The following is a 19,964-nucleotide window of genomic DNA, read 5'->3' on the forward strand; positions in this document are numbered from 1 at the left end:
AAATGGAACTGTACAAAAGATAGCAAAAAATGATTACAACGGAGATTCTTAGTGCAGTTTTCGCTGCACAAGACGGTAATATAAATGCCACGCAGATGTTATATAAACTGGTGGAAAATTTGGACTCCAGTAAAGCTAACGTGGAAGAATTGGCACAAAAGTTAACGCTGTCGTACGAATTGTTAATGAACCTGGTAAACCTGTCAGAATCAGTACCAAACGAAACACTTATCCAATTCTTAAAAAACACAGTAGCTAACGTAACGAAAGAAAAGTACGTAGAATGTGTAAACATATTGAGATTCTACGGGTATACCCTGCTGGTGAAGTTTGTGGAAAATAACTGGCACCTGGCACCAGAACCACTGAAGATGCGCTGTAAATACGACATCGAGTCGTTGTTCTCATATAAAAAGGCAGATTCCACGCTGCTGAGCGAGTACAACTCGCTGGTGAACCAGAAGGCATCCCAATACATAGCAACGATAGCAGTGCGAGAATGGCCGTCAGAGTGGAACGAGTTCATCCCGTTCTGCGTCAACTCACTAAACAAGCTTTTCGGAAGCCTGGGCTCGGAGTGTAAGAACAACAAGCAGGCGCTGAACGAGATCGCAGTGTTTTGGGGAGTGATAAGCGAAATATCAATAGAAATCAAAGAGTGTCTGGACGATACAATACTGTACAAGAGAAGAATACAGATCTCGAACCTGCTGAAGACGTACATCTACGACATCTTCATGACAATACACAGAGTTATCGTGCTGGGAGTAGTGAGCTCTAACGAGCAGCTAATCTACACAATCCTGACGATATTCAGGAACCTGGCGTCGATCCTGGACGGATTCATCTTCATAAGCTTCGACGTAGATGAGTTCCTGGTGGCGCACATGAAGAGCGTGAAGACGTCGGACATCATACAGACGATAAGTAACATATGCCTGGATGTGTGCCATAAGAAGACGAAGCACATGAGCACGACGAACGAAGTGGACCTGGGAAACGAACAGCTGTACAAGGCGAAGCTGGACAGATTCATAAAAAACATGGTTATGATCTCAGAGTGCTTCACAGTGGACTACAGCTACAGCAGCACGCTGGAGCAGCTGCAAGTGGCGCAGGCGTTCAGAAACCTGCTGGACAAAAACAGCCTCTACCTGATGGAAAATGTGGCAGTGGACACGCTGAGACTGCTCTTCGACTACATAATCGCAAGGATGATCATGCATCCGTCAATAGAAGTGGCGACGTGCAGCCTTAACGCGTGCTCGCTGCTGCTGAGAAGAGTGCTGGCAATTAAGGTGAAGAAGGGAGAAGATATCGCACAGAGACTGCAGTGGCTAGACCACAAAAAGCTGCTGCTCTGCCTCTTCATCAGAGGGCTGAAGCTGGGAAACCCAATGGTGGCGAACCAGTTCTTAGCACAGGCGAGAGACGTGTCGCCAGTGCCAGGAGGAGGCATGCAGGTAGGGCAGCAGGGGAACATGTACGCAGGGCTGCTGATACTGGACTCAGTGATAGCGAACATCACGAAAAACTTCAAGGGAGCCTACGACTGGATCAACTCGCTCTTCAGCTACTGCGAGATCGACGAGGAAATCTCAGTGGGAAACCTGAAGAGCTTCGAGTCGAGGTTCGCAGCGCTGAGGTCGACGATACTGCACTGCTGCTCGCTCCTGGCGATCATTAACCAGGCATACATGGACAGCGTGCTGCTGGTGGTGACGGAGCTGCTCTCAAGTCTGTCAGGAGACCTGTGTACAGAGTGCACAGGCTACTGCCAGAACTACAGAAGGAACGAAAAGCACCTGAGCTACGTGTGCAACAAGTACATTTTGTTCGACGGAGTAATGTTCATCCTGGAGTCGGCAATATTCAGGCTGCGAAGCGCAACAATAGACCTCAACGGAAGCAGCGCGAACAGCGGGTCGAAGGACGAAAAAATGTACTGGCTGAGCGTGGAGCAGTACAAGGGACTGATGCTGGACCTGAACACGATGAGCGGCCCAGTGAGCATCCAGGGACACAACGTAAACTGGATAAGAACAGCAATGGCGCTGATCATGAGTCTGCTCTCGCTGAAGCTGGGAACCTCGCACAGGTACATGCTGGACATAAGAAGGCTGGACGGCCTCGGAAGCCTCTCGATACTCTTCCTGTACAACAGCCAGTTCGTGGGAAACGTGCTGGGCCTGCTGGTTAACAAGATACTCTTCGAAATCAACGATAACATATCGAACCTGAACAAGTGCGGGCTTCAGTGCCTGGCAGTCTTCTGCAAGAACTGCAGAACCCTGCTGGGCCCGTACGTGGACCTGATCGCCTCGAAGATACACCAGTGCCTGGCGGTGGTGACGAACGAAAACAGCAGAGACCTGCTGCTGGAGTCCCTGATATCGCTGACGACGATCAGCGAAAATAACGCGAAGGGAAACGACCTGGTCAAGGTGATCATGGCGAACTACGTGAAGCAGCTGGAGCAGGTGAACGAGATCATCGCAAGGCCCCAGAAGCAGAAGGGGCAGCAGGGACGTCAGTCCAACAATATGATAGACGTGGACGGGGCCAGTACACACATCAACTGGGACGAGGCAAAGAGAGCAGAGGTGATGGAGTACAGCGAAAACCTGTACAAGTACCTCTTCGACAGTAACCTGGAGTCGAGCGAGGGGAACAGAAGGAACCTGCACCGCATAGTGACAATGTGCTACTCGATACTGAGGAAGGTGGAAAACGTGGCGGAGCACGTAGGCCTCGCCGGGGACGAGACCGGCAGAGAGTGCGTGACGAAGCTCTTCTCGCACGTGATGAACATACTCTTCAGCTTCGTCAACTTCTGGAGAGTGGACTTCTTCAACAACCACAGCCTGAGGAAGGTGCTCCTGAGCCCGGGCAAGGACGAGTGGCTCTCGCTGCAGGGCTTCAACGAGGCGATCGCGAACGAGGATAACCTGGAGAAGATAGTGGAGTCGGTGTTCAACATACCCAAAAACGAGGACGTGGTCAACATAAGGTCGGTGCGCAGGTACAACTACATACTGAGGCAGTCGCTGCTGAAGCTGATGGGAACGCTGATAGTGTCGAAGGGGCAGTCAGGCGCGGCGGCGCTGTCGCCGATAGGAGGAGTGGCGGGAGTCCACGGAGTATCGCCGATATCAGGAGTGCCCGGAGTGTCCCCGATGTCAGGGGTGCCCGGGGTCCCAGGGGTTCCAGGGCTTCCAGGGGTCTCGCCGGTATCGGGCGTGTCCGGAGTGCCGGGAGCCGGCGGCGGCGCACCTCTGACGAACGCGCCCAGCTGCGCCGACATGTTCGAGAACAACCTGGTGAACATAGTGGACTGGGTGCCGGTCTTCCACCTCTACCAGATCATCAAGTACAGCCTCGTGCCCTGCGTCTACAGCCTGAAGAAGCTCGACGTTATCATCAACAAGCTGCAGGTGCGCATCAACCAGGAGTGGAAGGCGCTGAACCTCTTCAAGACCTCGAACGCGGCGGCGAGCCCCGAGGCGAAGGAGGACGGAGCGACGGAGAACAAGGTGATACACCTCTACTACCTGAAGGTCTACGCGTGCATGGACTGCGGCGTCGAGATCCTGAACATGTGCACGAAGCTGATCAACACGAAGAACTTCAAGAGCGCGCACGCGGCCGAGTCAGCAGACATGAAGGAGGACATGATCAAGGACGAGATGATGCGGGGGGACTCGATCGACGGAGAGCTGGACAACCACAAGGGGTGCGAAAGCGGCGCCTTCCTGAACAACGAGCAGCTGGTGCACTCGATCCTCTCCTGCCTCTGCTCAGCACTCTCGTGGCCGCACTTCAGGACGATCAACGAGTCGCTGCGGATCATGAGGATATACGCGCGGATGACGCCGACGATGAACCTGCAGCTGCACATCAAGTTCATCTACGAGCTGATACTGTACCTGAGCAAGCACGTCATAATACCGAAGTAAGGGCGGTTTACATTTAGATAGTTACTCTGAGTAGTGTAGTTAGTTTTGATATTATTGGTAGTGGTACGGTTATACCAACACTGCATACCGTAGCCATAGTATAGAATAGCTACAGTGACATAGTATAGGATAGATAGTGACATAGTATGGGATAGATAGTAACATAGTACAGAATAGCTACAGTAACATAGTATGGGATAGATACAGTGACATAGTATAGCATAGCTATACCAACATAGTTAAAATGCCATGGTTAAAACAGCAACTAATGGAAATTCAGAACCTTCAACCCGGTGGAAATAAGCAGCAACATGCTGAACATCCCGAGCAAGAACGAGCACAACAAAAACTACTCGAAGGAGTACGTTAACACGATATGTACGCTGTACGAGGCGCTGGTTAAGTGCTTCCCGCAAATAGGAAGCGTCGTGGAAAACGACGAGGTGGACATCCAGAAGCTGCTGAAGTACCAGCAGGTGGTGGAAACACTTAAGCTGCTCACGCCGTACCTGCAGGAGCAGGACTGCATACTGTTCATCAAGTACGTGCTGCAGCAAAACTCGCTGAAGTCAAGGTCGCTGCTCAAGGACTCGATTCAGGACAAACTAAAGGTGAGTGAAGCAGAAAGGAAGTAGAGAAGCTATGGTAGATAGATATGGAAGAATGTGTGTGGAAAGGCGCGCGTGTGTGGAAAGAAGTACAGATGTGCATAGCACACACACGAGAGTACAAATTAGTTATTTAAAGAGCAGAAAATAAGTAACTGCAATAATAAACACTCAGGTGAAAAATTATAGTAAATACTTGACGCAATTTAACAAGAGTAGCCTGGAATCAAAATCGTCAACAGGTAAGAGCATATAAATAGATGGGAGGCATAGTCGGAGACTAACGAGGAAAACCCAATAAAAAACAAACTAATAAATGTTCAGAAATTGAAATACACGAAGGGGAGGGAGAGTCGATACTGGGAGAAGATATACTGTACCTTCTGCTGGAGTAGTACCGCCCCATAAGCATCTAGGATTCTATAATTTTCTCACACCTTTTACATGTATATAAAACTGAGAAGACTGTAAGATGACGCAGTCAGTGTGTAATTACTGTGGCTCAACACAGATAGAAATATACCAGCACCTGGGCGAGCTCCTCTGCCAAGATTGCGGAGCAGTCCTCCAGGAGAACGCAGTCCTCGAGGGGATCCAGTACTCGGAAACGCAGACTGGCAGCACAGCGCTCGGCCAGTTCATTCCGACTGCCGGCTCGCGGAGACTGACGCTGGCGTACGGCTCCTGGCAGAGCAGGGAGCAGGTGATAAACAGAGGCTACCACAACATTCAGAGAATCGCAGACTACCTGCGCCTGTCGGAGCAGCATGTGGAGGCGGCGAAGAGAATATACCTGCTGGCCGTCCAGAGGAACTTCACGATGGGCAGGAACAACCTGCACGTGGCCTCGTGCTGTCTGTACACGATCTGCAGGCGCGAGAAGACGCCACACCTGCTGATCGACTTCTCGGACATCCTGCAGACGCCGGTGAAGACCATCGGCCAGATCTTCATGAAGCTCGTGCGAATGCTGCACATCTCGGTGCCGAACGTGGACCCGTCGATATTCTTCGAAAGGTTCGCCACGCAGCTGCACCTGAAGGACAACATTCAGAAGATCATCGTGACGGGCAACCGCATAATTCAGGCGATGAACAGGGACTGGATATGCACGGGTAGGAGGCCGACTGGGCTTTGCGGAGCTGCGCTGGTGGTGGCCGCGAGGTTCCACGGAATTCACCTCTCGGCGGAGGCGGTCTCCTCGGTTGTGAGGATATCGCACCCGACGATCCTGAAGAGGCTCTCCGAGTTCAAGGAGACGAGCACTGCCCACCTCAAGGTCTCGGAGTTCGACAAGGTCGACCTGGAGTCGCTGCCGAAGCTCAACCTGCCCCCCTGCCTGCTCTCGAAGCTGGCTGCCAAGAAGAAAGCGCTCCAGGCTCTCAAGAAGGGCGACGCGGGCGCCGACTCCGACTCCACCTGCTCCGACTTCGACCGCCTGAGTTGCCTGAACTCGGGCGCTAACTCGCCCATTGACACCATTAACCTCAACGTTGCGAACGACATTCTGTGCTCAGATGAGCCGACCCCGACGCAAATCGACTCGATTGCGCGCTCGATAATCGAGTCGCTGACCAACTACTCGGACTCGCCCAACGGGGACACTGTGACCCCGGAAAGGACAACTCAGAACACCTTCGACAAGTCGGACGCGACCGACAAGACGCTGTCGAGCGAGTATGCCGGCAACGAGGAGGAGCTCTGCGAGCTCAGCAGCGACGACGAGGACGACGTGGCCGTCTTCAGCGAGATGATTCTGCCCGAGTCGGAGAAGCGCGCGAAGACGCTCCTGTGGGACGAGGTAACCAAGGACATAATGCCCCAGGTCTGGCGCAGGCAGATGGAGCGTAAGAGGCGCGAGCAGCTGGGCCAGGTGCTGAAGAAGCGCAAGTACTGCAGGAGGGTCTACTCGGACTACCCGGAGGCCCAGGACGCCGTCGAGTCCGCGCGGATGGCTCTGCAGAGGCACGCCAAGGGCTTCATAAGCCACATCAACAACGACGTGTTCAACTCTCTGCTGTCCCAGGGGTCTTAGGAACCTTCTTGGCATTGTTGCCATAGCGGTCTCTGTTACTTCCGTTGCAAATTTATTTTGACCCCCCAAATGCTCTTACCAAGACCTTTAATCATCTACATTGATTATTCTTTATCAGCTGTAACATATGGATGACGCTTAACATCATTAGATGTTCTAATGGTCCCTTTTTATTGACATTGGTTTTTTGGCCAATTGAGATTTAACCTGTACACTAATATATTACACATTTTGCATTCCTGTATATATTAGTCTTATTCCGTATGTTCCACATATCTCACATTATTCATTAACGTTAGTATTACTAATTGCGCACATGTATATTAACTACGTATATATATATACAATGAGTAAAGTACAAGTATGTATATATGAGTAAAGTAGGTATACATACAATGAGCATAGTACAGGTATGTATATATATGAGTTAAACTAACACTGAAAAATACGACACAAACATAAGCACACTAGTACAACACAATCAACAATCAATACAATACAAACGTGAGCACGAGCACAATAAAAAAAGCAGATGCGAATGTCAAGATGGCGTAACCGTGTATTCATAACTTTTTATTAAAATTAGTCATTAAAATGCCCTTTCGCTCGTGCCCTCTAAATCATGAAAAGCCTGTGATACACTCGACCTGTCCACGGGGGTTAAAAATAAATCACGGATGAATGATGATCTTGGAGACTGCTAACAGCCTGGGGGCAGCCTACTCTGTGAGCACGTAGTTGATCACTCGCGACGCCGCGTAGGTCAGCACGAGGTCTAGGGCCACTATGGCCACCACCTGCAGCTTCAAAAGGTAGTTTGTGATGGGCACCAGGGAGAAGAAGGAGTTCAAGGGCCTCACGACGTCGGACAGGAACATCAGCAGCAGCGAGAACGAAAACAGGATCGGCTTGTAGAGGTACTTGTTGCTGCTGAGCGGCTCCATGTACGGGTAGTCGATGTAGTTGCTGACGAAGCTGCTCAGGTTAATGCCGAACCAGACGTAGTAGATGAGCGTGTTGACTATGTTCGGCTCGAAGGGCGCGTCGAGGTAGCCCACGTAGTCGCTGCTCCGGTACTTCTTGCCCAGGTTCCAGGCGTAGAGCAGGAAGAAGGCGTGGATCAGAATCTGCGCCACCAGACTCAGGAAGTTGCTGGGGCTGAAGATCGACCTCGCCGGCTTCTTCTCGCTCGGCATGTCGCTGGGCTTGCTCTTGCTCAGCGCGAGCACCAGGTACGTGTACATGAGGCTGTAGAGCGTCGTCTGTGCGTCGCTGAAGTTAACTCCGTCCAGGGCCAATATTGACATGCCTGAATTAGTTATTAGCGATGTCTGCTATAAAAATAGCCAGTGTGTAATAGTCGGTAGTAACTAACTAGTTTGTAGTTGTTGGTTGTTGCTAGATAGCTAACTAGTTTGTAGTTGTTCGCTATAACAATAATTAGCTAAATAGAGAGTGTATAGGTGGCAAACTTACCCAGCGCAGTTATCAGTGAGTTGATGCCCATCAGCTTGTAGAGCACGAACACGTTCGAGAGCGCGCAGCGGCCCGACTTCACCAGGTTGAACACGCAGTTGACGTCGCTGCCGTGGTACGTGAACGGACTCGCGATGCTCGCCTCGCCCAGCTTTATCGACGGGAGCTCGTCGGCCAGGCTCTGGCGCAGCCTCTCCCGCGGGTCAACCCTGCCAGCCTGCCCGCCGGGCGCGCGCGGCTCCGAGGGCTTCTTTATCGCGTTTAGCAGCGAAATGCCGATGTGCGCCTGCTTCAGCGCCGCGATGTCGTTGGTGCCGTCGCCGCACATCGCCACGACCTTGTTGTCGAGCTTGAAGCACTTGATGATGAACTCCTTTTGCTGCGGCGACATGCGCGCGAAGACTGTGCAGTTGCTTATGACCAGCAGCGTGTGCTGCATCGTCCAGCCCGTCAGCACCCTCGCTGAGGGCGACGCCGTCGGCGTGCTGGCGCTCGGACTCGCGTGCCCCCTCTGCTGGCCCTGCGCCTGCGCGTTCGGGTCACTCGTGTTCAGCATCAGGTGCTCCAGCGTCGTCCCCGTGATGCAGAGCTTGTGGTTCGGCAGCAGCCTGTACATGTTCTGGACGATCTGGTCGTTGGTCGCGTCCGGGAAGAAGTCCTCTCCGTTCCTCCGCTTCCACGTGAAGCTGCCCTTGTAGTAGCTCAGGATGCCGAAGTTGTCCGAGCCGAAGTACTCCTCCTTAGGCTCCGCGGGCGTCGCGTAGAAGGTGTAGTAGTGCGTGGGGAACATGATTTTCAGCAGCGTCAGGTACGCTCCTGTGAGCAGCCTCTTCGTGTACTGGATCGGGCACCCTCGCCTGCCCGCCCTTCCTGGCCTCGGACTTGCTCCTCTGCCCATCAGTGAGCTGAAGTCCGGGTTTGACTGCGAGAGTGGGCACTTGCCCTTCCTCTTGTCCACGTTCAGGTTCGCAGGGCACGTTTCTACGAACCTCTTGTAGCTGTTCCGGTTGTAGAGCTCTCTGAAGGTGCTCCAGTTTTCAGGGGTCATCCCCTTCAGCGAGCTGATGCCCTTAACGCTGCCGCTTCCCACTCCTGCTGGGCTGTTCGTGTAACTGTTGACCAGCGACTGCGTCAGCGGGCACCTCTGTATGTGCATCTTCACCTCCTTCTTCTGATTTGACAGGAAGGGGCAGTTCTGTTCCTTCTCCGAGTATACTGGGCACTTTTTGAATGTTTCCGCCGACATGCTGCTCAGCGGGCACTCGTCCACCATTCCGTAGTTATAGTTTTTCAGGTAGTCCTTCATCGTCACTGAGCTCCCTCCGTTTCCTCCGAAGAGCCTTCTCAGCCAACTCCTTTTTACGGTCGGCGTTTGCACTTTAAGCTTATACATTCCGTTCTGGTCCTTGTGCTCCCAGCTGTTCAGGTTAATTTCCTGCGTCACGTGGCACGCCGTCAATATGTTATCGCCTGTGATCATGATCTGCTTATGCCCCTTAAGCCTTCTCATGCACACTCTGCTCGAGTTTTTGATTGGCGCCTCCAGCGCCAGGAACCCGCAGAACTCCAGGTCCTTTTCCACGATGCTTCTGTCGATCGTCACCAGCGCAGTGGCCGGTATGTCGTAGAGCTTCTTGTATGCCAGGCAGAGCACTCGCAGTCCCTTGAGCGTCAGCTCGTGGCACACGCTGTCGAAGTACACTGGCACCACTCTCAGCAGCGTCTTAATCTTCTCAGGCGAGCCCTTCACCAGCAGCACCGTTTCGTCCTTCATGAAGTCCCGGGGTCCGCCTTCTCCTCTCCTTCCGCTCGTCACTACCTGCGATAGCACTGACATTCTTCCCAGCTCCGAGGTGAACCTCCACCTCTTCAGTATCTTCAGCGACACTCTGTTTTTCTGCGACTCCGAAGGGGTCGACTCATTTACCTGCTGTACCACTCCCACTCCGTTCTGCCCCTCCACAGACGCAGCCCCTCCGTACAAATTCTCCTCCTCCTTCTCCAGGTCAAACTTCAGGTACACCAGGTTATTGTTTTTGACGTCGATTTGATTCTCGAAGTACTTAAATGGTATTTTTTCCATCGGGTCTCCCGTCACGAACTCGTTGACGTACGTCAGGGAGTGGCATCCTGCCACCACCAGCCTGCTGTACCAGTACAGCAGGTCCATCTCCGGCTTTTCCGTGTGTTTTCCCGGCGTCGTCGACTGCGCCTCCTCCTCCTCTCCTGGCGCACCCGGTTTACTGCCGCCTTTCTGTGCGTGCAGGTAGTTGTGGAAGCTGTTCGTGTAGTACAGTCCGTTCAGGTACATTTGGTCCTGCGTCAGCGTCCCCGTCTTGTCGAACGCCACCACGTCTATCGTCGCTGCCAGCGGCAGCCTGTTCGGCTCCGTGCAGTAGATTCCTTTTCTTCTCAGCTGTATCAGCCCTATCGTCACTGCCATCGAGAGCGTGATTGGGAACTCCGGCGGTATCACTGAGACCAGGATCCTCGAGCTCACCAGCAGCAGCTTCTTGATGCTCTTGTAGTTGCTCTTCTTCACCACTGTTGCCACTGAGGCCACTGCGAACACCAGCAGGAGCAGCAAAAACATGTATCCCTGCTTATTGTTGTTCGTCACCTTGTTCGGGTCGCTGTTAAGTATCGAGTGCACCAGCCTTCCCTGGTAACTCTCAAAGCCCGTTCTTATCACCAGACACACGCACCCTTCTGATGACATTTTTTCCATCGCCCTGCTCGACGCCACTGTCTTTAACGTCGACGTCGACGCGTTCGGGTTCCTCGTCACCATGATGTGCGTTCCTGAGAATATTGTCGAGTTCCTTTGGTTTTTCGAGTGCTCCTCTGCGCTCGTTTTAAACTGCGGTATCGACTCGCCCGTCAGTATCGACTCGTCCACGATCACTTCTCCCTCCAGTATCAGGCAGTCGCACGGGCATATGAGCATGTTTTCTCTTCTATTTTCCGGGTCAAGGCCTACTTTCGGCTTTGCCGCCCTCTCGCCGCCCATGACACTTTTACTCTTCAGACTCCCAGGCGACACTCCCTGCCTGTTCATGACACTACTGCCACTCTGATTCGCCACTGCGTTTGTCGAGAGCAGTATTATGTCTCCTGGGTACAGCTGACTCGTCAGTATCTGCTGCCACTTGTGGTCTCGGTACACGTGTATGTAGTATGGTGGCAGACTCATTGAATTGATGCGATTATACTCTAAGATCCTCTTGTAGACCATCTGCACTTCTATGATGACCATCGATAGTATCGATATCAGCGAGTAGTACAGGTAGTCGTCGAATATCCACAGCAGCGTCGAGGTTACTTGGAACACGAAGAACGGCGCCAGGAAGGCCTCCATGAGCATCTTCCAGAAGTTACACCTCGGGATCTCGTAGTCGTTCGGCCCGTACAGGTCTGCGCACACGTTCAGGTTTGACTCCAGTCCCGCCTTACTTTCCACTCCCTCTGACACGCTCACGAGGCCCTGCCAGTTCCTCACCTTCGCCACATCGATGTCGTCGATGTGTTCTACTGGCTCAAATCTGTTATTCGATGCGTTGTAGACGAACTTTTTGTAGTCGTGCAGGTAGTAGATGAAACCTGTTCTGTACAGCGGCAGCAGCAGGCTGTTCCTTCTGCTCACGTTTTCCAGGCTGTTTGAGTCGTTCAAAAGCTCGTTAACGAACACGTGCGTTGCGTAATTCGTGATGAACTCTCCGAACTTCGCCGTTCCTTCCTTGAAGTAGCAGCGGTGGTAGAAGAACCTCAGCTTAAATGCTGTGAGCCAAACACATGACAGCAGCAGCACTGTGTAGAGCAGGGTGAACAGAGACAGGAATATCACCAGCATTTCCGTCGAAGACGGCCTCAGGTTTTTCAGGAACTGCCGGAAGTGAATGTCTCGGAGTGATGAAAGCTCGTGCTTGCCCGGTTCCACTTCCGTCAGCGTTATTGACTGCAGCCATGAGAACTTCAGCTTAATGAAGAATTCTGGCCGGACTATTGAGGCCAAAAGTCCCACCAGCAACAAGGGGGACAATTTTATATACAGGGCTGAACTGCTACGGAACTTATAGGCGGTTCTTTGAAGCTTAATTTCAGCCATATCTTTAATTGGTGTTGTGTATTTCCTTTGTTTTATGTTACATATTAGGACGTAATTACACTTTCGATTATGGGCTGGTTATATTTGTCGTACATTGAATTGATGTTCGACTTTATGGAGATCGAGTATGAGATCTCAAGCGCATAGAAAGGTGATTTAGAGCTATTATACATTTCAGGTTATATTTATATTATGAATCGGTTCGAAACTGTGGATTTACCGATGGATGGGGTGGGCACACTAAACTAGAGTAAATTTGGCCAATAGTGAGTTTCCACGTAAACACATCTCAGCGATATGTCATAAATTAATTATTTCCAGTTGATTTCCTTGGAATATTTAATTGAAACCTTGTTTGTTCTATAAAGTATGGGCTGTATTATATTCGCTTGTTAGTATGGAGGGAATTTCGGATACACCTACTCCAACTTCCACTGGCTTTCAGGCCGAAAATGCGTTAAATGGGTCAGAACCGTCAATGAATAAGTCAATTTTGTCCGCTTCGTTGATCTACATGATTCTGAGTAAGTCCCCTATTTATATTTACTATTATACCTTATTTCGTATCTTTCTACGAAGAGCACAGTTTATTTATATTTTTTGACTTAGATTCCACCAGGAATCCTAACATAAACCTCCTAAACTCTTAAATTATTTGCTACACCCTATACACATCTTATTCTAACATTGATTGTTAGGTTATTTAAACACCTTCGGTAACGTTGGCATGTATTTGGTCTCTTATATGAGAGTGTCCGGGAATAGACCCAATGTCAGCTTCAGTTCAGTCTCTTGTATCTTTTCCCTGGCAGTGCTCCTTCAGAGCCTAAGCGGTCTTTTCACCAGCACTGTGGAGAAGGCACTGGGGACCAGAAAAATCACAATTATCGGCTGCACGATCACTGCGCTGGCCCACATAGCCTGCGCTTTTAACCTACACAACCTTACGAGCTTATTATTTTTTTACTCGGTAGTCGGAGGAGTCGCTTCAGGTTACTTTTATTCACAGCCGCACACACATATCTACGTTAAGCTATTTGGCCGGTGTGTAAATGTGTTTTAGGCCTAATACTTCCAATACCTTTGGATGCTGCTGTTAGAACGAACCCGTCCAAGAGAGGATATATATGTGGATCAGTGTACTTCTACGGCGGCATACTGACGGTACTGCTGTGTCCTCTGCAAACATTCTATATAAATAAAGGAGACGTTAGACTGGGCGACATAGTAAAGCCCTCAGGTATGTTCTTATTACATGTGCCTAAACACTGGTGTTTAACCAGAGTTGATTATGTGTGCATATATATATATGTATGTGTGTGTACTTATTTGTATGTGTGTGCACGTATGTGTGTGTGTGTATGTGTATGTGTATCCAGGATTAATACAAATTTACAGACAGTGACGTATACTATAAAGATGTTAAGCTACTAAATAGGCTGCCTAAGCTATTCATATTGCAAGGCCTACTTTATTTGGTAGTATTGGTAAGTTAAAGCGCCCAATTAAGTACATTCACCTGCACATTCGCTAAACCAAACTAAAATGACATTAGGCAATTTGTGTGTACTATCTGGATTTTCCCAAGGATAGAGAACCATCGCCGGATTATGCAGAGGAGCCAGAGATAGAATACGAGACTTTTATAACCAAAAGTACCCTATTTAGATATACTTGGTGACATCATGACTGTATTCCTTCTATAACGTTGTTTAGGGCTGAATAACACTGGCGACTTCAAGTCTAACTACAAAAATGACTATACGCAATACCTATACCTGTGGTTTTTAATATATTTGAGTTGGCAGTCGATAATTTATCTCCAGTCGTACTGGAAGATAGTGGCACTGTTAAAGCTGGACGGCTCAGATTTATTCATCACGTTCATTGGAGCCGCGGCATCAGCCAGTAACATCGTGGGAAGGATATTTTGGGGGATCATCTTCGACATGATAGGATGGAAGATTTCATGGATCATCCTTGTATCAGGCACGCTTTTCCTAACGGTGGCTTCTTACTTTCTTTTCGAGTACAACTTGACTGTATATGGAATATGGTAAGACCGTACACATATTCACATACATACATACATATGCTCATATGGTTACCTATATATATTTATACATAATTGACCATTTTTACCAATTTACTACTCTTCAGGATAACCACCGTGTTCTTCATTCACTCTGGCGTATTTTCAATAGGACCAATGACAGCTCATCAGTTCTTTGGGCCAAATGTAAGTCCTTACTTTACCCTTTTATACTAGTTACTAATATCATATTTAAACTAGTGACTAATAGTATGTGTATACTAGTTACTAATAGCGTATGTATACCAGTTACTAATAGCGTATGTACATTTTTGTTGAAATACATTACTAACCAAATTAAACGTAGAAATTTATTATGAGTGTCGGATTCCTTAACACGGCAAGGGCCGCATCGGGGCTAACGGCTCTGATCTACGCGAACTTCAACTTTTCGAGGTGGAACGACCACCTGCCGATCACGGTGTCGCTGATCTGCCTCGCTAGTCTGCTCATAATATGGCTTTTCAACACCGGTAAAAACAAAGGTGTGACTCCAGCTTAAGTTATTAATTTGATGCTCACATGTTACGTGTCTACGTCTTACGTTTGCGGCGACAACATCGTATTCGGGCTCGTCGCTGGGCAAGTCGTGAAATTACTGGTTGAGGTAAAGTGACGTGTCAATAGTCTCAGGTATCTCCGGAATTGTGACTTCGAACCTCTTCTGCACGTCTGCGAGAGCCGAAGAGTCCTCTGGCGAGGAGACGAAGGTGATTGCGAGTCCCTTTGTTCCGAACCTGCCTGCTCTGCCTACTCTGTGCAGGTACGAGTCGGTCGAGTCCGGCATATCGTAGTTGATCACGATGTTCACGCGTTCGACGTCGATGCCGCGCCCGAAGAGGTCGGTGGCCACCAGAATCCTCTTGTCGAAGTTCTTGAACTGCGTGTACCTGCTAATCCTCTCACTCTGGTCCAGTCCTAAAAATAAATAAGTGTCCGTTCTAGAGGGTGAGTGAACGACAGTAGATTGGAATGGAAACATAAGTGCCATTTTCATTAAAGCCATGGCAACATTAAATCTTTAAAACAAGAACAATAATTCTTTGACAAAATCGCATCAAGGTTTAGTTACACCAAAAATAATAACGATTCGTAATAGCAAGAACAAATACATATTGTTAAAACAATACAAATAACGATTCGTTATAGCAATAACAAAAACGTATTGTTAAAGCAAAAACAGAAGCAAATCATTATAAAAATAAAAGGGTAAGTAGCAGTAAAGAAGTTTGTGCGTATTAATACTAACCTGCATGGATGGCGATTGAGGGGAAGTTGCACTCAGTCAGAAGGTTGTTCAACGTCACTGCCCTCGAGACGGACTTGACGAAGATGATCACCTGGTTGAACTCGAGGGTGTCGAGGAGGTCGTTCAGCTTCCTGTTCTTGACGCTCTCGGACAACTTGACGTAGTACTGGAGCAGGCCGTGGAGCGTCAGCTTCGACTCATCGTCGACGAAGACCTCGACGGGCGACTGCATAAAGCGCTTGCAGAGCTCGCGCACCTCGGGCGTCATAGTGGCGCTGAAGAACATGACCTGCTTCTTCTTCGGCGTCGCCATGAAGATGCTCTGCACGTCCTGGCGCATGTCCAGCTTCTCCAGGCACTTGTCGCACTCGTCGAGCACAAAGTGCCTGACCGAGTCCATGTTCAGGTGCTTGCCCTTGACGAGCGCCAGGAGTCTCCCGGGCGTGCCCACGAGGATGTGCGGCATCTTCTCCGGGTCCTTCAGCATTGCCACGTCCTTCTGGATCGGCACGCCGCCGTACACGACCTCGCAGCGCACCGAGGGCAGGTACTTGCTGAAGCGGTCAAACTCGTTCTTAATTTGGAATGCGAGTTCTCTGGTGTGGCTGATGCCCACGCAGCTAACTCTGCTGATCGGCCTCAGGTTGTCCTGGGCGTCCCTTTTGACGGGCTCGTCCGCGTCCACGTCGAGCTGTTGCAGGATGCTCAGCACGAAGACTGCCGTCTTTCCCATGCCGCTCTTGGCCTGGCAGAGGATGTCGACTCCCGTGATCGCGTGCGGGATAGTCTCGTGCTGCACCTCCGACGGGTGCTCGAAGCCTGCGTCCGAGATCGCCCTGAGGATCTCGGGCTTAAGGAAAAAGTCGCGGAACCCGCTGGCGTGGATTGCGACGTAGCTGCCGCGTCCCATCGTACCGTCCGCCTTCGACTTCTTCCCTCCCGCCGACTTTATAACGTCCTTGGTTGCAACCTTGGATTCGCCTTCCTCCTCTTCATAATCGACCAAGTCCTCCGTAGCTACGTTCTTGGCTTTAGGCATTTTATCTGTCTGTTTTAGTTATTATTGATTTAATTGTTCGATTTTAACGCTTGAAAATTAAATATATAAAAAATAATAGGTTTATTTGTACAGAATCCTATAAAACCACGATTCAAATGGTGATTCAGGAAATGTGGAATATAAGGATTTAAAATTTAAAGCGGTTGTTTTTTAATAGAAACTACACAAATAACTTAAGTAGTGATAAAATAACAGATAATCAACTAAGAATCATTATAAATGATGAATCCTTTCTGGCTCTATTAAGGATACTATACCCCACCATCATTAAACGTTAAGAAATTATTATGTGTTAATGCTATAAGTTAATTAAAGTTGAAATTAACTCATAGCTATTTAAATGGAGTTTTTTAATTGTAACTAAAGTCCTTTGTGTGTAAAAGTTATTAATTATGTGATTGTAATTAAATGTTTATTTATTTGCACTAATCTAATTAATTTTAATATGAAGCCTTTTTATTTCATATTTACACTGATCGTATGTGTTATAGCCGATTTTTTATAATGGATTCCACCTGTTCTATACTTCTATTTGTATATTCATATACATTGCCTTTATACATTAATTTTTTTATTTATTTATACAATTTTAATTTATGAAATTATTTTTCTCTGTATATTTAGTTAGTTCACTGCCACAGATAGCCGTTTAATGTTATTTTTGTTTTTTGCACAACACCTCAATATGGATCACAGGCACGACGTAAAATCCCACCTGCAATTTTTTAATCTTAAAAATAAATTAATTTTCGTGTTGCATTCAATAGTTACATTACCACGGTAAATACTAACGTGACGATACCAGTTCAATTTAATATTTGTTGTCACCTTTAATATTTTGCACGGCATCGCTGACATAAATTTCCCATTAAACATTTATATCCTTTCAATTAAATTGTCACACTAATTTGTGCCTCAAAATGAATTCAAACTTTGGGAGTGTCGATTATTTATTGCAAAATAATCCTCTTAAATCTCAATCGAAATCGGCCTTCGATTTATACGAAACCAAGAACCTGGCTTTGCAGGACAGATGTATAGACCTCACGACTTCTACCGCGTTGAACGTCCTCGACGGAACTTGCGGTCTCAGAGACATACTCTTCTCCTGCTCTGAGTCGCGCAACTCCATGGTTTCGGACGTTGACCCGCAGCTGATCCTCAAGGTCTTCTTCAGAGAGCCCGTTTGCATAAACTCCATAACTCTCCGGGCCAACTCTAAACCCGAGAATGTGGACGCCAGTCCCCCCAAGACAGTCCAGGTACCGTTAGTATACCCGTATATTGTACTCGTAGTCACCTTTACACATTACCACTTTGAGACGTACCTAGTTATCATCACACATCCTCCTTACTTAATCTTTGTGACTAACATCGATAATTCTCAGATATATGGCAACAGAGGCGAGTTCGACTTCAGTGAATCTGACTCTGTTGAGCCTGATCAGGTGGTCGAGTTGAAGGGGTTTGGTCCTGAGGACAAGATAAGCCTGAAGGGGACCAAATTTACCCACGTCAAGAGTCTGCAGATATTCATCGTAGATAACACTGATGACACTGATCAGACGTTTTTAAACGAGCTGGTAATTTGGGGAAACGTTCACCCTAACTACAAATAAGCGACGGTCTGAATCTAGTATCAATTACCTACAATACTCACATACATACATTACTTTACAAACATTTATGTACATGGCGGAACACCAACATATAAACCATAATATCGACGTAGACTGATATGTTATGAAATTTATGATGTTTCCAGTTTCTGTTTGTTGAGACGATCTATTGTTGCCTTGACTGACGAGGCTGACGATGTGACCAGGGACCAGGCTCCTCCTGCCATTTTCTTCTTGCATCCTTTGCACTGCCAAACGCCCACGGCCTTACGCCTGGTAGCAGTCTGAAGAAAGCATGAGTAACATCACATATCACAAGAATAAACTATGACAATACTGGTATGTGAACATGAGAACAGTATCAAACGAAGAAAGGATATCGTTTATAAGTATACAGGGTATGGCAATTAAGGGATCTGTACGATTATACGCGTATACTAACCTTTCCACAGAAGGGGCATCCGTATGAGGCGTGTTGCAATAGTTCAATCTTCTTAGCTTGCTTTCTCAGGGAAGCTCCGTAACGAGTACCATATTTGCCGGCCAATCCAACCTGAATAAAATTAATTGTAAACGAGAATAGAAAATTTAATGCGAAAATAAATGTTAAGGTGAAGATTCTTTAAGAGTTACGATTTAAATAGATATGCTGAAACACAAACCTTCTTTGTACGCTTGGCCATTGTTATATAGATTTGAGTCTTAAGACAAAAAGTTAATTAATTTGTATACAAATAATTTGTCAAATATGAAATAGAGAACTGAATTAATAAGGGATAATCAGTGTTGAAAAATGAGAAAGGTGGGGGGGTGTTAAAAGTGCCTATTAAAAAGGGCAAGCCGGTAAATGGCTAAAATGGGCTCAATGGGACCGAATAAACGACACACAAAATACACACGAGAATTAAATATGTGAGGAATCTTCATAAATTCACCTAAAAATGTATACTAGGATGTAGCGTGTATGAGAGTGTATATCAAATTAAAGAAGGGGGGATAAAGCGACTTGTATCACTTTGTAGGCGATATCTTTAAATGAATTGTTTACATCACGGCTCACTTTGGAGAGCTCACCAGTATGTTGTTAACAGGTATAAACAATAGTTTTACAAAATAGCCAATGAATCCCATGATGAAGAATCCAACTGAACAGGCGTTGAGTATCCTCATATACTCCTTACGATCCGGTTTTGTGCACTTGCGGACTAGGCGGGTACTCCCGTTAACAAATTCCGTTACAACCTTCACTGTGTATCCAACGGGATTTGAGGGGTCCAAAAACAGTTTTGGAACCTGAAACTTCATTTTCAAAAAGAATGTTAACGGTTTAATGAGTTTAATAGAATATACAGGCTTTGATTTAATTTAAAATTATAACTTCGTATTATTAATAGTTCGTACAGCAATTTAATATGGTGGAGTATTTATGCCCAAATTAACATAATTTGTACCTCACTAAAAGCATTATAAGTTACGATAATTTTTTACTAGTCGTGACAATTGATGTAAATTTTAATTTAAAAACTGTACTCGCAAATACCATGGGGCCGAACACATAAATAGGTAATATGTATCACTCTTGATGAACCAAATTATTTGAAACACCAATATAGGCTTTTTGCATAAATTATTATTTTTCAATTTGAAGGTAAATTTTGGTGTCTTTGGTTCATTTTTACACCTTTTAGATTCAAAATTAATTAAACGAATATACTTACCTTCCGATTCAGAATGAAAATGTTTAAACCTTTTTTAGTTCTAGTA

The 19,964-nt window shown here is 47.6% G+C and overlaps 8 protein-coding genes across 8 annotated transcripts; 4 read left to right on the forward strand and 4 right to left on the reverse strand.

Moving 5' to 3' along the window:
• Nucleotides 1-29: 29 nt before the first annotated feature.
• On the forward strand, nucleotides 30-4,959 carry TOT_030000474 (conserved hypothetical protein; the record flags this gene model as incomplete). Its single annotated transcript, XM_009693217.1, has 7 exons — nucleotides 30-1,400; nucleotides 1,464-2,480; nucleotides 2,604-3,106; nucleotides 3,293-3,952; nucleotides 4,237-4,567; nucleotides 4,740-4,806; nucleotides 4,889-4,959. The coding sequence occupies 7 exons, from the start codon at nucleotides 30-32 to the stop codon at nucleotides 4,957-4,959; spliced, it is 4,020 nt and encodes a 1,339-aa protein (XP_009691512.1).
• A 77-nt stretch (nucleotides 4,960-5,036) lies between these two features.
• TOT_030000475 (transcription factor IIIb subunit) lies at nucleotides 5,037-6,599 on the forward strand (the record flags this gene model as incomplete). Its single annotated transcript, XM_009693218.1, has 1 exon — nucleotides 5,037-6,599. The coding sequence occupies one exon, from the start codon at nucleotides 5,037-5,039 to the stop codon at nucleotides 6,597-6,599; it is 1,563 nt and encodes a 520-aa protein (XP_009691513.1).
• Nucleotides 6,600-7,188: 589 nt separating this feature from the next.
• On the reverse strand, nucleotides 7,189-12,180 carry TOT_030000476 (ion-translocating ATPase; the record flags this gene model as incomplete). The annotated part of the gene is made up of 4 exons (XM_009693219.1): nucleotides 7,189-7,246; nucleotides 7,323-7,933; nucleotides 7,975-8,027; nucleotides 8,076-12,180. 4 exons carry the CDS (start codon nucleotides 12,178-12,180, stop codon nucleotides 7,189-7,191), a joined length of 4,827 nt encoding a protein of 1,608 aa, XP_009691514.1.
• A 397-nt stretch (nucleotides 12,181-12,577) lies between these two features.
• TOT_030000477 (membrane transporter) lies at nucleotides 12,578-14,774 on the forward strand (the record flags this gene model as incomplete). The annotated part of the gene is made up of 8 exons (XM_009693220.1): nucleotides 12,578-12,704; nucleotides 12,879-13,172; nucleotides 13,244-13,420; nucleotides 13,579-13,667; nucleotides 13,736-13,835; nucleotides 13,897-14,236; nucleotides 14,341-14,419; nucleotides 14,580-14,774. The coding sequence occupies 8 exons, from the start codon at nucleotides 12,578-12,580 to the stop codon at nucleotides 14,772-14,774; spliced, it is 1,401 nt and encodes a 466-aa protein (XP_009691515.1).
• Nucleotides 14,775-14,867: 93 nt separating this feature from the next.
• On the reverse strand, nucleotides 14,868-16,560 carry TOT_030000922 (DEAD-box family helicase; the record flags this gene model as incomplete). Its single annotated transcript, XM_009693221.1, has 2 exons — nucleotides 14,868-15,190; nucleotides 15,522-16,560. The coding sequence occupies 2 exons, from the start codon at nucleotides 16,558-16,560 to the stop codon at nucleotides 14,868-14,870; spliced, it is 1,362 nt and encodes a 453-aa protein (XP_009691516.1).
• A 941-nt stretch (nucleotides 16,561-17,501) lies between these two features.
• Nucleotides 17,502-18,200, forward strand: TOT_030000479 (uncharacterized protein; the record flags this gene model as incomplete). Its single annotated transcript, XM_009693222.1, has 2 exons — nucleotides 17,502-17,843; nucleotides 17,970-18,200. The coding sequence occupies 2 exons, from the start codon at nucleotides 17,502-17,504 to the stop codon at nucleotides 18,198-18,200; spliced, it is 573 nt and encodes a 190-aa protein (XP_009691517.1).
• Nucleotides 18,201-18,331: 131 nt separating this feature from the next.
• Nucleotides 18,332-18,883, reverse strand: TOT_030000480 (60S ribosomal protein L37a; the record flags this gene model as incomplete). The annotated part of the gene is made up of 3 exons (XM_009693223.1): nucleotides 18,332-18,484; nucleotides 18,643-18,753; nucleotides 18,863-18,883. 3 exons carry the CDS (start codon nucleotides 18,881-18,883, stop codon nucleotides 18,332-18,334), a joined length of 285 nt encoding a protein of 94 aa, XP_009691518.1.
• A 373-nt stretch (nucleotides 18,884-19,256) lies between these two features.
• Nucleotides 19,257-19,505, reverse strand: TOT_030000481 (protein translocation complex subunit gamma chain; the record flags this gene model as incomplete). Its single annotated transcript, XM_009693224.1, has 1 exon — nucleotides 19,257-19,505. The coding sequence occupies one exon, from the start codon at nucleotides 19,503-19,505 to the stop codon at nucleotides 19,257-19,259; it is 249 nt and encodes an 82-aa protein (XP_009691519.1).
• Nucleotides 19,506-19,964: the final 459 nt, after the last annotated feature.

This window comes from Theileria orientalis, chromosome 3, assembly GCF_000740895.1.
Source record: "Theileria orientalis strain Shintoku DNA, chromosome 3, complete genome".
Taxonomy (NCBI): domain Eukaryota; phylum Apicomplexa; class Aconoidasida; order Piroplasmida; family Theileriidae; genus Theileria; species Theileria orientalis.